The sequence below is a fragment of the Triplophysa dalaica genome, chromosome 22, assembly GCF_015846415.1.
Source record: "Triplophysa dalaica isolate WHDGS20190420 chromosome 22, ASM1584641v1, whole genome shotgun sequence".
NCBI lineage: Eukaryota > Metazoa > Chordata > Actinopteri > Cypriniformes > Nemacheilidae > Triplophysa > Triplophysa dalaica.
The window spans coordinates 11132366-11150234 of NC_079563.1; the positions used below are offsets into that span (position 1 = coordinate 11132366).

The 17869-nt window shown below is 36.5% G+C and overlaps 1 protein-coding gene across 1 annotated transcript in view; it reads right to left on the reverse strand.

Annotated features, from left to right (window-relative positions):
• Window positions 1-1518: 1518 nt before the first annotated feature.
• Window positions 1519-17869, reverse strand: part of LOC130412130 (protocadherin Fat 3) — a 48335-nt gene continuing 31984 nt past the window's right edge. The window contains exons 19-30 of the mRNA XM_056737277.1: window positions 17472-17749; window positions 15340-15881; window positions 15080-15211; window positions 13695-13852; window positions 12369-12843; window positions 11718-11871; window positions 7919-8673; window positions 6956-7057; window positions 5078-5137; window positions 4837-4875; window positions 4344-4409; window positions 1519-3355 (exon numbers count right to left, since the gene is read on the reverse strand). Coding sequence (XP_056593255.1) covers window positions 2763-3355; window positions 4344-4409; window positions 4837-4875; window positions 5078-5137; window positions 6956-7057; window positions 7919-8673; window positions 11718-11871; window positions 12369-12843; window positions 13695-13852; window positions 15080-15211; window positions 15340-15881; window positions 17472-17749 — 3354 coding nt within the window. The 3' untranslated portion in view covers window positions 1519-2762. The remainder of the gene's footprint in view (window positions 3356-4343; window positions 4410-4836; window positions 4876-5077; window positions 5138-6955; window positions 7058-7918; window positions 8674-11717; window positions 11872-12368; window positions 12844-13694; window positions 13853-15079; window positions 15212-15339; window positions 15882-17471; window positions 17750-17869) is intronic.

Consider the following 17869-nt stretch of genomic DNA (forward strand, 5'->3'; position numbering starts at 1 on the left):
CATTTGTTTTAAAAGTCACAGAATCTGGGATCTCTTCAGAGGCTGTGTAGCCTTTAACATGCAAACACCAGTTGAAGTATTACTTCAAAGGGATTACGAGTCGTTTCATTTCCGTTTAAATGATCCTCATTGCATTCAGAGTTGCACGTTTGATTGTGGACTGCAAGATGACCTTGATACAGATGATATTTACATTTAGTCATTTAGCAGACACTTTTATCCAAAGCGACTTACAGGTGGGGTAAGCAATGGAAGCAATTGGGACAAAACAAGGACAACAAAAGCAAAAGTGCAATCAAAAAAGAAACCTGGTCTCATATAACCGAACACAGTATACAGAGCTAAGTTGGAGTTTTTTGTATTTTTTTTTTAGAGTAGAGAAGAAATAGAAGTCAGAACTGATCAGTCAGGTGTTGACGGAAAAGATGTGTTTTCTATCTACATACACCGTGGGTCCCCTAGCATTAAATTCGCAATGTTGTTTCTGCAGACAAACAGCTCTTTGTATTCCCCTTTGGCAAAGAAACGAAAACGTGACGAAATCTTAGTCCTGTGTCAGCCTCCATAGTGTTTCAAAACATAGGGCTGGAGTGAGCCGTTGATTGCAATACAAGACCTTACCACTAGATGCCGCTAAATTACATACACTGGACCTATTCAAAATATTGAAATTTAGTAAGCCGATCAACCTTGGTGTTTTGTCATATAACTGTATATCCTTGATTAAAGTCAAAGCTCTTACTTTCATTATAAGTTGAGTCACTAACACATTTTCCCCAAAGAATCACTTTTCTTTCACTTATCTACAAGAGGCAGGATCAGCATCTCCACTTCAATCCCTTTTAATTGAACCGACTCACAGGAAAGTCATTTACAAAGTACAATGCCACCATCGTCATTCTGACTGATCCTGCAAACCACTGATTCAGAAAAAAATCTATACTGCACACTTTCGCATGAAACATTAAAAAGGACAAGACTGTCATGCTCACTGAAATACTGTACACTCGCTGAATAATAGCATATAAAGATATGACATTTACAAGAGCCACCATTCTTAGATATGCGCAGAGAAAAGCGCAGAAATAAAAGCATCATTATGTTTCGATCACATTTCTCATTTCTGAAACTTTTTGTGTAAACAAGTTTTGGATTGCGAAATGGGATTGCGCCGCCTTGTGTATTGTTGTTTCAGCACAGCTCGGCAGAGTGATGTTTTCAGTATTGTACAATGTCTTAAATTGATTGTGTTTAACAGCGATGTTATTTGTGCATGTTCCCAGAAGAGATGGAACACAAACAATCTTGTAACTACTGTATAAAGACGTGAAACTTTACGCATAATTCAGACAAACTCTCTTATTTGAGTTCCGTCACCAGGGATCACTCAGTGTGGGACTTAGCAATGTTTAACAGTTGATGCATAATAGTGTCTAATTAATGTATACTTTATTATTATAATACACTATACAATGTATTTTATTTATACACACAGTGAGTACACATTAAATGGACAACATCAACATTTACTGTATAAGCCTTAATGCAAGCCATCACCCACAGGGTCCTTCAGAACCCCCCCAAGAGTATGATTTATTGCTTTAATAAAATACTATCATATACTTCTTTGACATAAATACCTACACACAAAACTAAGCTCAAACACCTAAACTTTTACTCTCAATTTACACAATAAAAATAAATAGCAGACATTAAAACACAGATGCTCTAACAGCTGTCCTGTGATTTAAGAAACCATGTTTCTTCTAAACATGAAAACTCATTTAAAACGGCAGATGTACAATGTGAACCATGATCTAACATGATCTTGTCATGTACGTATTTCTGAAAAAACAAAGACCATGAATACATAAACAGGCCTTCTTTTACATCTGTGATGCACCTGTGCGATTTCCATCACTGGAAACATTTTCAGTATGTGTGCTTACTGCCAGTTACTGTATTTTCTACCAAACCTTAAAGATTCATGATAAAGCAAATTCCATAGACATATAGTCATAATGCTTCAAACATGTTTATGTTTGTTTGACTCTTAGAAAGGAGATTTGGATGTGTTCCTCACTGTAGAGGTCTTCACGGGTCCACGCTTACACCGAGGACCACGTTTGTTGTTGACAAATATCCAGAAATGTGTCCTATAGTGTGACCGAAAAAACTAACAATAAATCTCTATTTTTATAATAATCTATTTTTATTTTATAAATATAAATAACATATTATTGTATGTATTATTGACAGGTTTTTTGGTCAATTTTTGTCGTCACACTAAAGGGCACGCTTACCCTTTATTTGTCAACTACCCATGTACAAGTTCAGGTAACCTCTTCTGCTCTGGTGTATGTTTGACATTTTTTTAACCCACAGATGTGAGTTATTTCTGGGTTTGCCATTTCTCGGTTGTGCACGTGTCTGGTTTCAACTTTAAAATAAAAAATGCTTCCGATTAGCACATTTCAAGGTCTTGGGTTTGGGCACACATATTTGGACCTGTGAAGACCTCGGTGTGAATGTATTTCTGTCCCTGACAATGAAGAACGCTAAAACTCCTTGATCAAAGTCGAGATTGAGTGCTCAAAACTACTCAAAATCACAGAGTAAGAATGGTCACAGTTTTTCCATAAAAAGAAGCAATAAGCCTTCTAATCCATTATTGACATATCAGGTCTCAGCGTTTTTGGCCTGCTCTTTTCCGTACATGAAGCACCCAGTATGACTAAGGACTGAAACTGTACAGTTATTGATCAATAAAACTCTCTCATGCCAGGCAAAGTTGACTTTGGGCTCTGTCCGCGCAAACGTCGCGCCCGGAGCGAAATCCTGTCAAGTCTGTTGATCTCCTGCTGGCTTCCAAAAGGATGATTGTCCTCCCAAATGTGCGGACGTTCCTCCCAGGCTAAGAGAGGAGGTCGAGAGAGCAGGTACTGGCTGGAGTGACTGTACTCAGGTGTGGATTGTCCCTCGCTCAAGCCTCCGCCCGGTGGCTGTACGGTAGGGAGGGTGTCGTAATGAAAGTGTTCACGGTACTCCTCGTAAACAGGCGAGTTGCTGTCATCTTGCGTTACAGATGGAGAGAAATTTCTTCGGCCCTGGTACCTTCGTAAAGGAAAGCCGGTCTGCGAGGAGAGAGTGCTTCCATCCAACCGAACACTGCCGCCCAGGCGGGTAGGGGTGGCGCCGAGGCGGGCAGGGGTCCCACCCAAGCGTGTAGGGGTGAAGGGTGGTGGGGGAGCAGGCAGGGGTGGAGGGGGTGGTGTGGGAGTCTGGTCTCGTGGTGGTGACTCCAAGCCCGGCAGACATGTGTCATGAAGCCACTCAGATGCCCGCCATTGGTAGGCTGAAACATAAATACGCAGGCCATTAAAAACAGCTGAGCATAAACTGTCATTTTACATTATTTATTAACATAAAGACAATACATTATAACATTATATAACAATGTATTCAGTATATAAAAACTAAAACCACCACAGGTGGTTACATAAAACAATGTTTCACCCAAACATTACAGCTGTTGTTTTGTAAGCCTGTTTTTGTATTAAGCTTCTTAAAATTTCCTAATGATAAAAACAACTAAATGGATTAGCTAACAACAAAACAACATGTTGCAAAACAAAGAACAAATCTAAAAGCAAAATAAAAAATACAAAATTAAAATGACAAATCTGAAAACGCAAAATCAAATCTAAAACAGAAAAGCAAATCTTAAAACACAACAACAATTCGGGAAACAAGTCAGAAACAAGATCGAAAAGTCAGAAGACAAAACAACAATTCTGAAATTCTGAATCTGTTTTCAGATTTCTGACTTGTCGTTTTGTTTCCCGAATTGTTGTTGTGTTTTCAGATTTGCTATTTTGTTTTTGGAGTTTTTATTTTGCTTTTAGATTAATTTTTAGTTTTGCTACTTCTTGTTTTGTTTTGCACTTCCCGGCCACCGTAGCTAGCTCTTTGATGAAAAACTCATTTAATTTATTTTTGATTAAGTGATTAATCTCAAGTGAGCTTTGAATTAAAATGCAAATATCCTGAGACCTTAATAATTAAATACATAAGATATGAAGAGTTTGGGAACGTCTTATCAATGAATCTCTAAGTTTAGTACAGTCTAAGTAATAGTTGATAGGAAAATTTAACTTCTCGCATAATTGACTTGCCCTAATGCCATCCCAAATGTATACGACTTCCTTTCTTCAGTTGAGCAAAAATAAAAAACATTTACTTGTAAATGCTGTCATGTTATCAACATGGCAAACCAAGTGAAGTCTTATACATCTGTGATGGGATAATCATGAGCATATTTTTTTCATTTACTGAGGTCTTACAATTCATGAAATATTCCTTGACGAATTCCACACAAATCTCATCATCGCAGCGAAGGTGTTGGCTCGCTGTAAAAAGCAGGGGAAGCATGTTATTGTCTTGAATATGAAAACAATTAAAAGCTCAAATAAATCACACAAAAAAACATTCAAAACTACAGATTTATGTAAACTATTTATGCAACGTTTATCCATTATAAGATTAAATCATTTTGAGATGCATGTAGATATGTATAAATATCTTAAATGTATGTGCACACGAACGACAATAACCATTGCATGAATGTAACAGATGATATTATGGTTTCTATTTTCAGCTCAAATATCGTGATCATATTGTTATAATGAACTAGTTTGGCCATGATAATCTTGTCACTGCTATTCTCTTTAAAATTTTAATTTAAGAACTGAGTTATCTGTATTGTGCTCGGTGTGAACCCTGACACAAGTAAAGATGAAAAATAAAAATATAAGAAAAGGTATAATCAGGACTGACATGTGGCATTGTGAGGCTGTACGTCACCAAGCTCTGCAACTGTTCGAAAAGGACAAAAATAAGGTTATGCATCACTAACTGTTTATCTGACCTGAATCTTCTTAGTGCAAGATATAAACGAATCAAACAATTTATACAGTACGCTCATCACATTTTGATACAAGCCATATAAATGTAGGTCAGCAACACGGAAAAGGATTAAACTAAGAACAGTTATGTTTGTCCTATTCATTGATCTTACCTTCATGCTCAATAGTGTCCACAGTGTTGTTTACATGTCGAATCACAGTCACTATGGAGGCTAGTTAAAAAAAAAAGGAACATAAAATTAATCATGATTAACCCTTATAGCATAACAAACACTATGTAAACCTTGTGTAAGATTTATATAAACCACTTTGTCCTTTGTATGTTATTCTATTGTCATAATATTGGGCACAAATGCACGCAGACTTTTGACGTGTCAATGTGATTCTCTTTTGCAGAAGTGATACAATACTATTGAGCCATGGGAGCGATGGTGTTTGGAGAGGACATCAAAGACAGATAGACTGTAATTACGGCTCTTACTTATTCAGACTGTCATTTGGTCGAAGCCGAGAAGGGTTATTACTAATCCTCATGATATCCTTTTAGAAAGATCAGGCAAGATATCTTTATTGTGTGAATAATCAGCTTCCGCTGCCTCAGATTTCATTTATATTGAAGGTCGATGCCAGAGAATGTTCATGTTTGTATATGTGCATAAGGAAGTGTTTCCACAATATACAGCTGCAGAAAATATTAAGAGACCATACCAAATTATTTTTTTAATCAGCTTCTGTAGATGTATTGTGAACATTCTAGTCCAGTGTATGTTGAATTTCAACAAAATCAAACCTCAGGAGTGATATAAAATCATCCAACAACAATGTGAAATACTGACAGCATGACAAGACACATAAAAACTGATACAATTTTAGGTTAACATACTTTTTTTTACTTTTGGTAAATGCATATTCACTTTTAAGCAATACAACAGTCATTTTTGTATATGAACTTGTTGTCTTTGCAGTATTTATGGTCTGAAAAAATACAGAGCATCTTTTCTGACCTGTTTCTCCAGTTTACATTTTCTGCCAAAAAATCCAAATAGAAAAAATCTTTTATTTGAAATTTGGGAGAAACGTTGTTCGTAGTTCACAGAATGAAACAAAATGCACATTTTACCTAAACACATACCTATAAATAAAAACTGAAAATAATTCTGAAATGGTCTCTTAATTTTTCTGCAGATGTATATTTACTGTATTCAGTGAAACTATGTTAAAAGTATTAGTTCATTACACATAAATATTACAATAATAATTTGGTATAAATTAGATTTTAAGATAAAATAAATAGCAAATAGGTTGAAAAACTTCATTCTTAAAAAGAAAGGTTCACAGCGATGCCAAAGAAAAATCGTTTTTGGTTCCACAAAGAACCATTCAGTGAGAGGTTCTTTAAAGAACCATCTCTCTCCAACCTTTTTATAATATGAAGAACCTGTGTTCACCACAAAGAACCTTAGGATGGTAAAGGTTCTTAATGGAACCATTTACACGAAAAAGGTTCTTCTATGGAATAGTGAAGTACCCAATAGTGTTGTGCTATCAAAACATCCTGCATCCTGACATACTGTAGCAAAAACTACCCAACCATGAGTATGAGTCCTGGTTAAAAAACTTCTTTCATCGGACCAAAGGGTTGTTAAAATGTTTTCTGCCTAAAAAATCTGCCTAATAAACTTGAGTCGTGCAGAAATTACACATCAAGTGTTTACTACAACAGAGGGTCAGTGAGTTCACAGAGGCAACGCTTATACAGTATTACCAGAAACGACATTTCTGCTGAGACAGAAGGAAGAAGCGTAAAAAAACATTAATGCAATGAGCTCATTTAGTATGTAGGCTTCTATATGTTGTTTATCAAAAGTTGCAACTTTTCCCTAATGAGGGAATTTTGCAGGACCATGAGAAGTTTGGATGTGAACCGTATCTTCCACATTTATATGAGCAGTTCATCTAAACTGAATTGGGTTTAAGTTTTCTTGTAGGTTGTTTAGGGGGCATGTTGGACACGCGCTGCTTTATCTCACCGTTGTCGTCGCAGGAATCTGACTGGAAGGACCCGAGGGAGCATCCCTCGCTGGTGGTGCTGTCAGAGAAACAGGTGACCTCATCTGCTGCATTTTCAACATCTGCAGAAGAGTAACAGCAGATATGTTTCAGACAAACACGTGCATGTGTGCCACTTTATGCATTTAAATATGAAATTTAAAAGAAAAAAAGGATAATAGCAACAATATTCACACAAAGGTCATCTATTTTAGTATTCCAGTGGAGGTAAAATGCTTCCACTACTAGGTGTAATCTCCTTATACATAATTATACATTGCTGCCTAACTGTACATGGCCAGACTCATGAATATTTGCAGAAAAAATGTCTCAGTTTTTCCTATTTCTAGAGTTATACACCATACAGATGGCTCAGATTACTCTAATCTACTTTGTTATAAAACAATTTATTAGTCACCAGTCAATTTTTAATTGGAGCCCATTTTCATGCCGTGAACAATCGAATGTGCCGAAAAACTAATTTGTAAAATGCACAACAAGGGAACAACTTTCTTCAGCAGAACACAAAAGAAGATACATTAAAGTCTGTTCCCAAATACTTAAATGAAAATGAATTAAGGTAAATAAATGCTGTAGAAGTATTGTTCATTGTAAGTGCATGTTAGCTAATGCATTAACTTACTTTTACAAATACAACCTTGTTTTAAAGTATCACATACTTATCATTACGTGGATGGTTTTTAATGTTTGGATTTGGATGAGTTACCTCTTGTTGTACAGTAATTACACCCCATTAGACATTATTGTGTACCCGACTCAGCAAATTAAAACCAGTGTGCATTTACAGTATACAATCTCCTCCAAACAAATGATGATGTTTCATTGGCCACAGGGAGTTAAAGAGGTCTACGCTAAAGTCCCTATCACTGCATTTTTAATTTAATGGGGGAAGAACGTGTGTGTGTACTGTATGACATAGTTACCCTCTGTTCTGTACAGCTCCTCTTCATAACCTCCGTGCTCTGCATTAACACCCTCTTCCCCTTCTTCTTCCCATGGAGGTTTGCGGACAGGACTGCGTTCAGAGAGGTTGGGTGACATTGAGGTGGGAAGATTTGGCGCCACGCTGCAGACAGCCACACCTCTCCTCGGCATCCCCAGAATGTGCGGCGGATCTGTCTGGAAGGTGCTCATCTGCGGAGGGCAGGAGAGTGCGGCCAAGCCCCCCTCCATCTCCACCTTCTCCATCTCCCCCTGAGGGATTCCCTGGCAGAGTGGGAGGGTGTAAGCCGTAGGCCTCACCATGACCTGAGGGGGCCCGCCCGAGCTGTCGTTCCTGTACAGGCTGGTGCGACGGTCGCTGCAGACACGAACGGCTTTGAACTCGATGCCCTCAGCTCCCATGCCCGTCTTCTGCAGCATGTAGTTGGTTTCCGTGGAGATTCCGACAGACTCCCCTCGGGTCCAGTCCTTCCGGAGGACTTTTTTACGAAACGCAGCGAGTAGGGTCAGTAGGACCAACACCACGAAAAGCAACACACCTATGCCAATGATCTCAACGGGTCCAATGTACGACAACACCTCGCCTTGAGTGTCAGGACCATCTAAAGACGGCTGCCCACAGAACTGACCTTCGAATCCCAGAGTGCAGTTGCAGTAGAATGCACCGAACATGTTCACGCACTCTCCTCCGTTTTCACACTCTTCCCTCTCACACTCGTTTACATCTTCATCGCATCTGTGGATGAAAGGATCGATTTCCGTTCACAGTGTTTCAACAAGACTATAAATCGAGTTTTTTTCTATATATTTTAATGTAATATATTATTAATGATATTACCATATAGCGGTCTTTTATTTTAATATATTAATGGATTGTTAATATATACATTATTAACATTAATATACAATGTAACAATTAATTAATTTGTTTATATTTTTATTATTTTGTATTTACATTTCTTTTTTATATTTTACATATACGAGATATATCAATTTCCTTATACATTCCTTTAAATTCAACCTTTAAAACATTACTGCGTGTCAGCTGCATACACAATTAAATCTGACATATACAATTTATAGTATACTACTGTATATACTGCTGGAACATTTTTATTATTTAGAATTTATTTACTTGTTTCTATACATTTATAAGTCATAATAATAATAATAATAATATAAAGTATTATATTATTTGAATATATTTATAGGTAACACTTCAGTATATGGGCCTATTCTCACTATTAACTAGTTGTTATTAGCATGCCTATTATTGGCATATTGGCTGTTTATTGGTACTTATAAAGCACATTTTCTGCATGACCATATTCTCATCCCTGATCCTACCCAATACCCTACCTTATATCTACCTTACTAGCTATTAATAAGCGACAAATTAAGAGTTAATTGGAGAGTTAATTAATTAAAAAAGTCTTAGTTAATGGTTTGTTAAAAGCGAGAATAGCCCCCTATACTGAAGTGTGACCTATTTGTTTATATGGTTAATATACAATAATTTTTAATGTTATTAGAAGTTGTATTTATTTTGTACATATTTTATTTTTTTAATTTGTATTTCGTATTAACAATTCTTACACTTTGTATTTATACAAGACATATACATTTCTTTATACATTCATATCAAATTCAACCTAAAAACACACCACCTCGTGTGTCAACTGCCACCACAAAGAAATCTAACATACTATAAAATGTATAGTGTACTATATCCTGCAGGAATAGTAAGAGTATGATATGTTATTCTGAGTATAGCCTTTATCATTTCTCATTAACTGATTAGTTTTCAAAAGAAAAGCAACAGATTCTATTAGCAGTGCTTGTTGTATTTAAAGATTTATAGCTTATCACTTTTTGCAAAAACAAAATTCCATCTGTGCTGTATAGCAAATATATAATCCTTCCTGAAATGTTAAATGAAAATTTATGAATTAATGTAAGAAAGTTCAATGGGTCCCTCAAGTGTAAAAGCACATTTGTGTGATTTTTTTTGTTTAATGACACGGTTGGAAATGCAGCGAAAATCTAGTTACATAAAGCAATTAGAATATCATTACGGTCCCCTTTTTATAAAAAAATACACAGAGTCTTACTATCTTGTTAGTCATTTGTTTTCATGCATCTCAAGAGTTAACATGTCAATCGACCAATAAGAGTCAAAATACCACCATCTAGTGAAACATTTGGTCTAGTTCATCCCATATTGTGAGACTTACAGCTATCAAACACAACCAAGAAAACCATTCATTCAATGCTCAAAAACCTGCTATATAACAGATGATTATAGAAATTACAAAAGCATAATGAACACATAAGGGAAAATGTACAGGCAGCCGTTTCTCATCACAGAAATAAGCCCTGACAGTATGATAAGGACAAGATGATATGCGGAGGGGACTTGTATCACACTAAAGGGGCTTATTTCGCCAAAACAGCCGGCTGCTTGTACATTATCCCGGTTATTTTGCTCCTCGCCACATGAGAAAAAAACTGGACATGAAATGTGAATTTGAAATATTTGATAAGCTAGTTTTTACCCAATTCAGACCTTCCGCTCAAGCCGTTTTCTTTCGGGTTTAAGGTAGGAAAGTCGTTCAAATGTCATGAACGGGTAATTTGGTTTAATCATTTGTAAATGTAATGTCATATGCGTTATTAAAAGAGATATTTATAATACACTTTTTTGAAAAACTGTCAAAATGATTTGATGCATCCGGGTTACCGTGTGTTATTAGTATTGCGAGGTTGCTATCCGGGAATAATGAACATGCAAATGTCACGACTGGCCAATCAGAATCAAGCATTCCAACGAGCCGTGTAATAAAAGCAAATAACAAAGGCATTTCTCCCTTATGTATTAATTGAAGCAGTGGAAGAGATTGTCAAGGTCTTAGATGGAAAACAGCAGGTACACACTAAAGGACTCTCAGGAAAGAGTGCAATTAGAGTGCTATATTTATAATGAAACTGCTGGCTTCTTACGTGCTCTTGCCAACAAAATTCAGTATAAAGAGTAAATGACCTCCCCACATGGATTTTTAAGCAAAAACTCCAGACTGAAAACACTGAAAACAATAGTCGATAAAACCAAGCAAATACACAGATTTGTGTCTTTCGTTTTAACGTTTGAAAAAATAATGCATTATTTTTAGTGTATCTGATGCGGGAACCAAAATTTAATTTTCCTTATTTTTTTTTTTAATTTTTAGTTCTCGCATGTATTTTCTGTGTCAGTCGTGGCGGGCTGAAAAATTACCACTCGAAAGATTATATAATATTTTCAGTTTCTTCTGTATCGTGCAATTATTTTCCAGTGTGTAAACAATTTTGTACCGCACATCCCTAAAATGTGTTGTTTTTAAAGTTTAAAGATGTATTATTTTACGTCATACCTGTGATAAAGATGTTAAGAACACATTTTAAGAAATAAAATCCATACATAATGATTGCAAGTCAGCTTGGAATGAATCATATGTACCAATATGTGTTGATGGATGTCTAAGCAATTCAAAATCTCACAGTAAAGAAAAAACAAGCCAAACAGTTTTTATGTTTTTCTTATCTTGTGTGAGAATAAAAGTCAAAACGTATTTCTGATTACTTGTTTTGGTGTACATGTGGGCAGATGCATTCAAACTTTTTTGTGCAATTACATACAACACCATTGTGTCATGTGATTTGTAACACTTAGCATAGAATAACCCATAGAATAACCCATATCCAAATACTACCTGCTGTTAGCAAGTGAAAGATTTGTCTTACATGAGACCCGTGAAGCCCTTGAGGCAGCCACAGAGGAAGCCGTTGCCCACTGCTTTACAGTCACCGCCGTTCTGGCACGGTGAGGGCATGCAGGAGGTCACTTCCATCTCACAGCGAGAGCCTGTGAACTGTGGAAGGCAGCTGCACGAAAAGTCTGGGGGCGAATTTGACAGAGCAGAGACTTGTGAGAGACTGAAAAGCAGGGTTATTATTAACAAAAACTATTAAAACATTTCTGAGAAAAAAAAAATATGACCCTGAACATTATTTGAAAAACTTACAAAATGTTGCATTAGCAATAAACTCAAGTTTAAATTGGGACACTAAAATGATAAATAATAATAATAAAATATATACGAAACCGTAATTGCAATTTTTAACAAAAATAAATAATACAATTTAAAAAAATGCTTTAAATTAAACTAAATTTAACATGAAACCTAAAAATAGAATAAAAGCTCATTTAAAATATTAATAAATCTACAATAAAACTCAGGTAAACACAACAGTAACTCCTTTGGGAACATGATGAAGAGAACATTAGTTTAGACACACTATTTTTAATAATCCTAAAAATCACTTTTTAAATATTTTGCTAGGTAATTTCAGGACTCTTTCGCTGATAGATGGCATGCACAATCCATTACTCACCACCTGATGGCAGCTTTGTACAAGCAGCTCCGTTCAGACACGGTCCTCCGATACACGGATCGGGATATAAAACGCATCCCAGCTTCACGTCACTAAGCCCTGCCACCTCAGCATACTGACTCCTCTTATTCTGAAGAGGAAGTTCATTTCCATTGAGCACCACAGAATCAAGGCACCCCTGGAAGCCTTCTCGTGCCAACGGGGATCTCTGGCCTCCTCCGCCTGCTGGCCCGTGCAGCACCTGAGCACCAAAGAACAGCAATCCATCCGAAGCCAGGGGCCAAAGGCGGACCGGGGCCCGAGCAGAGCGTCGGCGCTCTACATAGCTGTCGTCCAGGGAAAGGAGGGTGTAGTTACTTGTGAGCTCTAGGGTCACAGTATGCCAGAAACCATCATTGATCGGACGACCCGAGATGCCAAGGACGTCCAGTCTGTTATCACAGTCCATCTGGAACCACAGACGCCCCTCCTCTATCTAAACAAACACAAAACCACTTCGTATGGCAAATACAAATACACAACTTCATAATAAAACAAACAGAGATAACATAACCACAACCATTACAGCAAAAATAAACACACAAGCAAATGGCAGAAATGAATGTCAATATGCAACAGTATACAACACAGTACAGAATTACTTGTGTCTATTTTTTTTTAATACATATTTGCATTCCTGTAAAGGAGCTTTCCAAAATACCACAAATACATTTCTATTTTCTATTATTATATTAATAATAATAATTGTATAAGGAACAATGATACTAATAATACTAATAATAAATTATTATTGTTGTTGTTTATTTCAAATTTTAACATTATTATTGTTAAGTAATAAAAAAATAGTAATTAATAACAACAGTAATAATACTTCATAATAATAATATAATTATTATTAATAATTATAATTCATATTTATTATTATTATTATTAATATAGGTTTATTTGGATATCATAACTACTATAACATATTACTATACTATTTTTTTATAATACACTAAAAAATGCAAAGCTGAAAACAGATTTTAGTTTGTAAACCGACTAGTATATTTTTGGATATACCTTTTATAATATGTATTTTAAAGTGTAATTATGTATAATTGTCTGTAAGATTAAGTCGTTTTCGAAATATAAAGATTTTAATTGACGATAATTACATCAAACAGCCCCATCCCCACCAAAAATCTATATGGATATAATACATTTTTAGCATATCGTTCTTCTTTTTATTGAGGATTGCATTAGATTCCTATACCATAGCGCAGCAAACATAACTGCTATACAAACAAACAGCATACTGTTCAATGTGTTACTGTTTGCTCTAACCTTCAGCATCGTGCAGGGATCAGCACGAGTGTACATCACAACTCCTCGGCTCTGCATGGTTCTGATTCTCAAGCTCAGCTTCATGTCTCCGCTCTTGTTGCCGCCAGTCACTCTGTATTTGATGTAACTGTTTCCTGGGAAGCTCAGAGACCTTTGACCTGCCAGCACCGGAACACAAGATTTCTCATTTTACATGTGCTATTTTGGAAGTGTTTATCCTTTGACTCTAGAGTGTCATTTAAACATACAGCATTTCTGACACACCCTCAGGGTGTTCCACAACAGGGAAGACAGTTGAAAAGATGTTTTCTGAAGGAAAAGGATGTCTCTGTGGCTTTTGGCAAGTAGAAAGAGAACATGTATTCTGAAATAACCATGGACTCTGTGTATTTGGATATTGTATGTAATATTGATACCTGTTTAAAACAGCCTGAGGGACATACATTATATTTCTGTAAGGTATCACTTATACCTCTTACATGAGCAAAGCATCTAAAGTTAAAAGGAATAGTTCACCCAAAAAGTTGTTGTTTGGTTACCGACATTCTTCAAAATATCTTTTGTGTTCTGCAGAAGAAGGTGAGTCAGGTTTGGAATGACATGAGGGTGAATAAATATTAATATAATTATATGTATAGGCGAACTATCACTTGAACTATGAAAACTATACTGACAATACAACTTTTTTAAACAAGCATAATCATTAAAATATGTAGAATAAGTATTTAAGTAGTATCTAATCCTGGCTTTTAAGTTTTGAAGTGATGTTTGCAAACAATGGGTTAATATTCTCCTCGTCTGCTTGCACACAACAGAATGTCGATTTGTTCATTCATCTGTGGAAATGTATCCACATAAATCCGCTCTGGTTGTCTTAAGTGTTCTGAGACATACTATGAAAATAAAATCGTCCCTTAATTTCTCCAGCTAACTGTGAATACTATTATTCCCTCACATTTTTTACTTTCCATCAGATACAGAAACTAAACCAAACATGCATGTGCAGCACTCCTGTATAGGTTAGCAGTGGTCCATAACCCAAAGACAAAAGTGCAGCCCCCTTAAATAATTTAACCCAAGGTAAAGCAAAATGAAAATTCTCTCATCATTTATTCCCCCTTATGTTATTTCTAACCTGTATGACTTTCTTTCTTCTGCAAAACACAAAAGAAGATATTTTGAAGAATGTCGGTAATCAAATAACATTGGGCCCCATTGACTTCCATTGTATGGACACAAAACCACAGACTTTTCTCAAAATATCTTATTGTTCCACAGAAGAATGTTATCTTAATTTACGAATGAGTAAATATTGAATTAAAAACCCCTTCAACCAAGAGTTTCTAAAGATGTAAACCCAGGAAAAAGCACATTTTGAGTTTCACCTGCACACTGATCCAGTGCATCGGGCAGACACTGGCAGAGCGAGGGGGCTGTTGGGCCGCTACGCACACACTGCATGTCTGATGGGCACATTAGACCATCACAAAGCTCCAGAGAAGATGGACATATTCCACCTGTGGGGGTTCAAAAAGTCAGAAAGGAAAATTGAAATTCCAAGCAACTGTTTGAATTTAATCATCCCGGATAAATAATATATCGCACGCAATGTGTATTTCTACCAGATATATTGCACAGCGCTAACCTGGACAAATGCAGTTTTCTTTCTGGCTAAAGCGTGGAGACACGAAGCTCACTCTGGATGTAGTATAGGTCACCAGGCCGACGGGGTCCAGGTTCAGGGTCAGTTCGCAGACCCGTTCCCCACACTCAAGCTCCCCTGAGCAGCTTTGATCCTGAATGCTGACCACCCTTAACATTCCTCCCAGCACACCTCTTACCTCATCCAGTTTGAGAGCCAGCTCCCCGGGTCCGAAGTAACCTCCTTCGGGAGCTTCAAAGGCAATGAGGACCTCTAGCTGACCGGATAGGCCCAGAGGCTGAACGGCAAGAATGTGGAGAGGATCAGGGCCTACGGCGACCCCTGCCGTATCTCCGATCAGCCTGTCGCGGAGCACCTTCTTGAGATCTTCCATGTACAGACCCACAAAGTCCTCAGGAGAGAGATCTTGGAAACGCAGGGTAACAGCATTCTGCACCATCTCATCTGTGGCCTGTTCTACCTGAACAGTCACGCCCACCGCCACGGAAAACCGCCCGTCACTGACAGTAGCATTGAGTGTGTATCTTAAAAAGATATAGGGGATACAGATTATTAAAAAGCATTATACATGATATACGAACATACAGAATTATGATGAAAGATTATATTCCACTCCAAAAGGCACAACTAACTGTTTTTTGGTTATTATTAGTAGTCACTTTTAGTAAGCAAACACTCAAGAAACATTACAGAATTTACAGAATATTTTGTGTGCATTTTTTATATTATAATTTAAAGTTTGATATGTTTTCTTTTATTGACAGTTTCACTGGACCTCTGGCCGGAAGTAAACTTTCGGTCTGTGTTTGTTGATCGGTCTGGCTACGGGCTAATCTTATCTAATTTATGTTCATATTTTATTGTGTTACAATTGCATTAAATACACAATTTGTTGATGATTTTTTTAAAATAAACAGTGTGTTGTGTAACTTCGTCGCATTTAAGTTTAACCAAGTCACGATTCTAAAACACAGTTTTAACTTGCTAGCTATTGTTATCAGAAATAATCTACAGGGACTCTATTGTTTGCGGATGTGTACCGGATGTTAAGTTTGGGCCACAAAAGCACACATGAACAGTGACGTTTGTTTTTGACTGTTGTTGCTTTGAAATCAATAAACGCTATAATTAGCCATTTAATAAGTACGCTATCGATTGATCGAATACTGCAAGCGTGTAACATCAGGTTCCATAGCAATTGTAATGACAAGAAGGCCCACCTTACTTGCGTATACATTTGGGCAGTCTTAATCAAATCATACCACCAACTGACATAGATTTGTGGGGGTGTGGTTACACGAGGTGCTTCAGGCAGGTCCTTCTTTTGGATAGAATGCAAATTTTTTGCAGACAATTTCATTTTTGCAATTTTACATGTCTATGTAAACATGTACTTGCGCCATATGACCCCTTTAATATCTCATACTGGTGGTGTCAAGTATTATTATGCTTTATATAATAGAGAGCGCCATTCACTCTACATCTGTTGCTTTTTAATCGCATCGGCAAAAATGTCATTGTTTGGTAAAATGTTTTGGTCATTGCACTTATTCGAGTGCTTTTTTAGCTAGTTTTAGCCAAAAGATTTATTTGTTTGCCGAACAGTGGATCCCTAGTTCAAATCACACTTCATCAATGTGTCATCTTTGTATTTTTGTACAAATCAGTTTGATGGAACTAATCTTTGCTGCATCTAGAAACAGAAAACAACGTTGTCATATATTTTAGTTTGAGTTATATTTACATGTTATATTTATTAAATACAGTATTTTTACATTTTGAAAGACATATTTTCATTTAATAAATTAAGTGCATTCATTTTACACCGTAAATAACAATTCACAATATGTGAAACCAAATGAAAGAAGCAAACAGAAAATACATTTGCATGACTTCAATGCCAATTAATGACAATAATCACAATTATTAATCAGAGAATTAATCATCACCCTAATCGTAATAACCCTTCACACAATACTGATCTTCATTCTTAAATCGTCTATTCAACTAATATATTGCAATAAAAAAAATGCATCAAGTAGGCATGTGATCTATTCTTGTTAGCAACACATTAAGAATGTACTCAAGAATGATTAAGAATGTACATGTTTTACCTTCCAGGTTCCAGACCGTTCAAAGCAACGATCTTCCCATCCTGCCTGTTAATCTTGAAAAGACTCTTTGTTTGCTGCCTCTGACTAAAAGACAGAACATCATTCTCGTCTCTATCCGTGGCATAGATCTTCCCAATAATCCCACCAGGAAACACATCTGCCGCCATTACAATGTTGATTTCCAGAGGGAAGACCACAGGTTGGAAGAGGCTGTCTCCGATGACACGTACAAAGATGAAGGACGTGGATGACAGGCGAGGTGTGCCGGAGTCACGTGCCTTTTTGAGAACAGCGAGAACAACAGATCAGATCAAAACAATTCCTAAATTAAATCGAATGTCTATAAAATGAGAGTTCTTAAAAGTAATCTGTTCATTGTTTGAAAGCTGTTCTTTTGG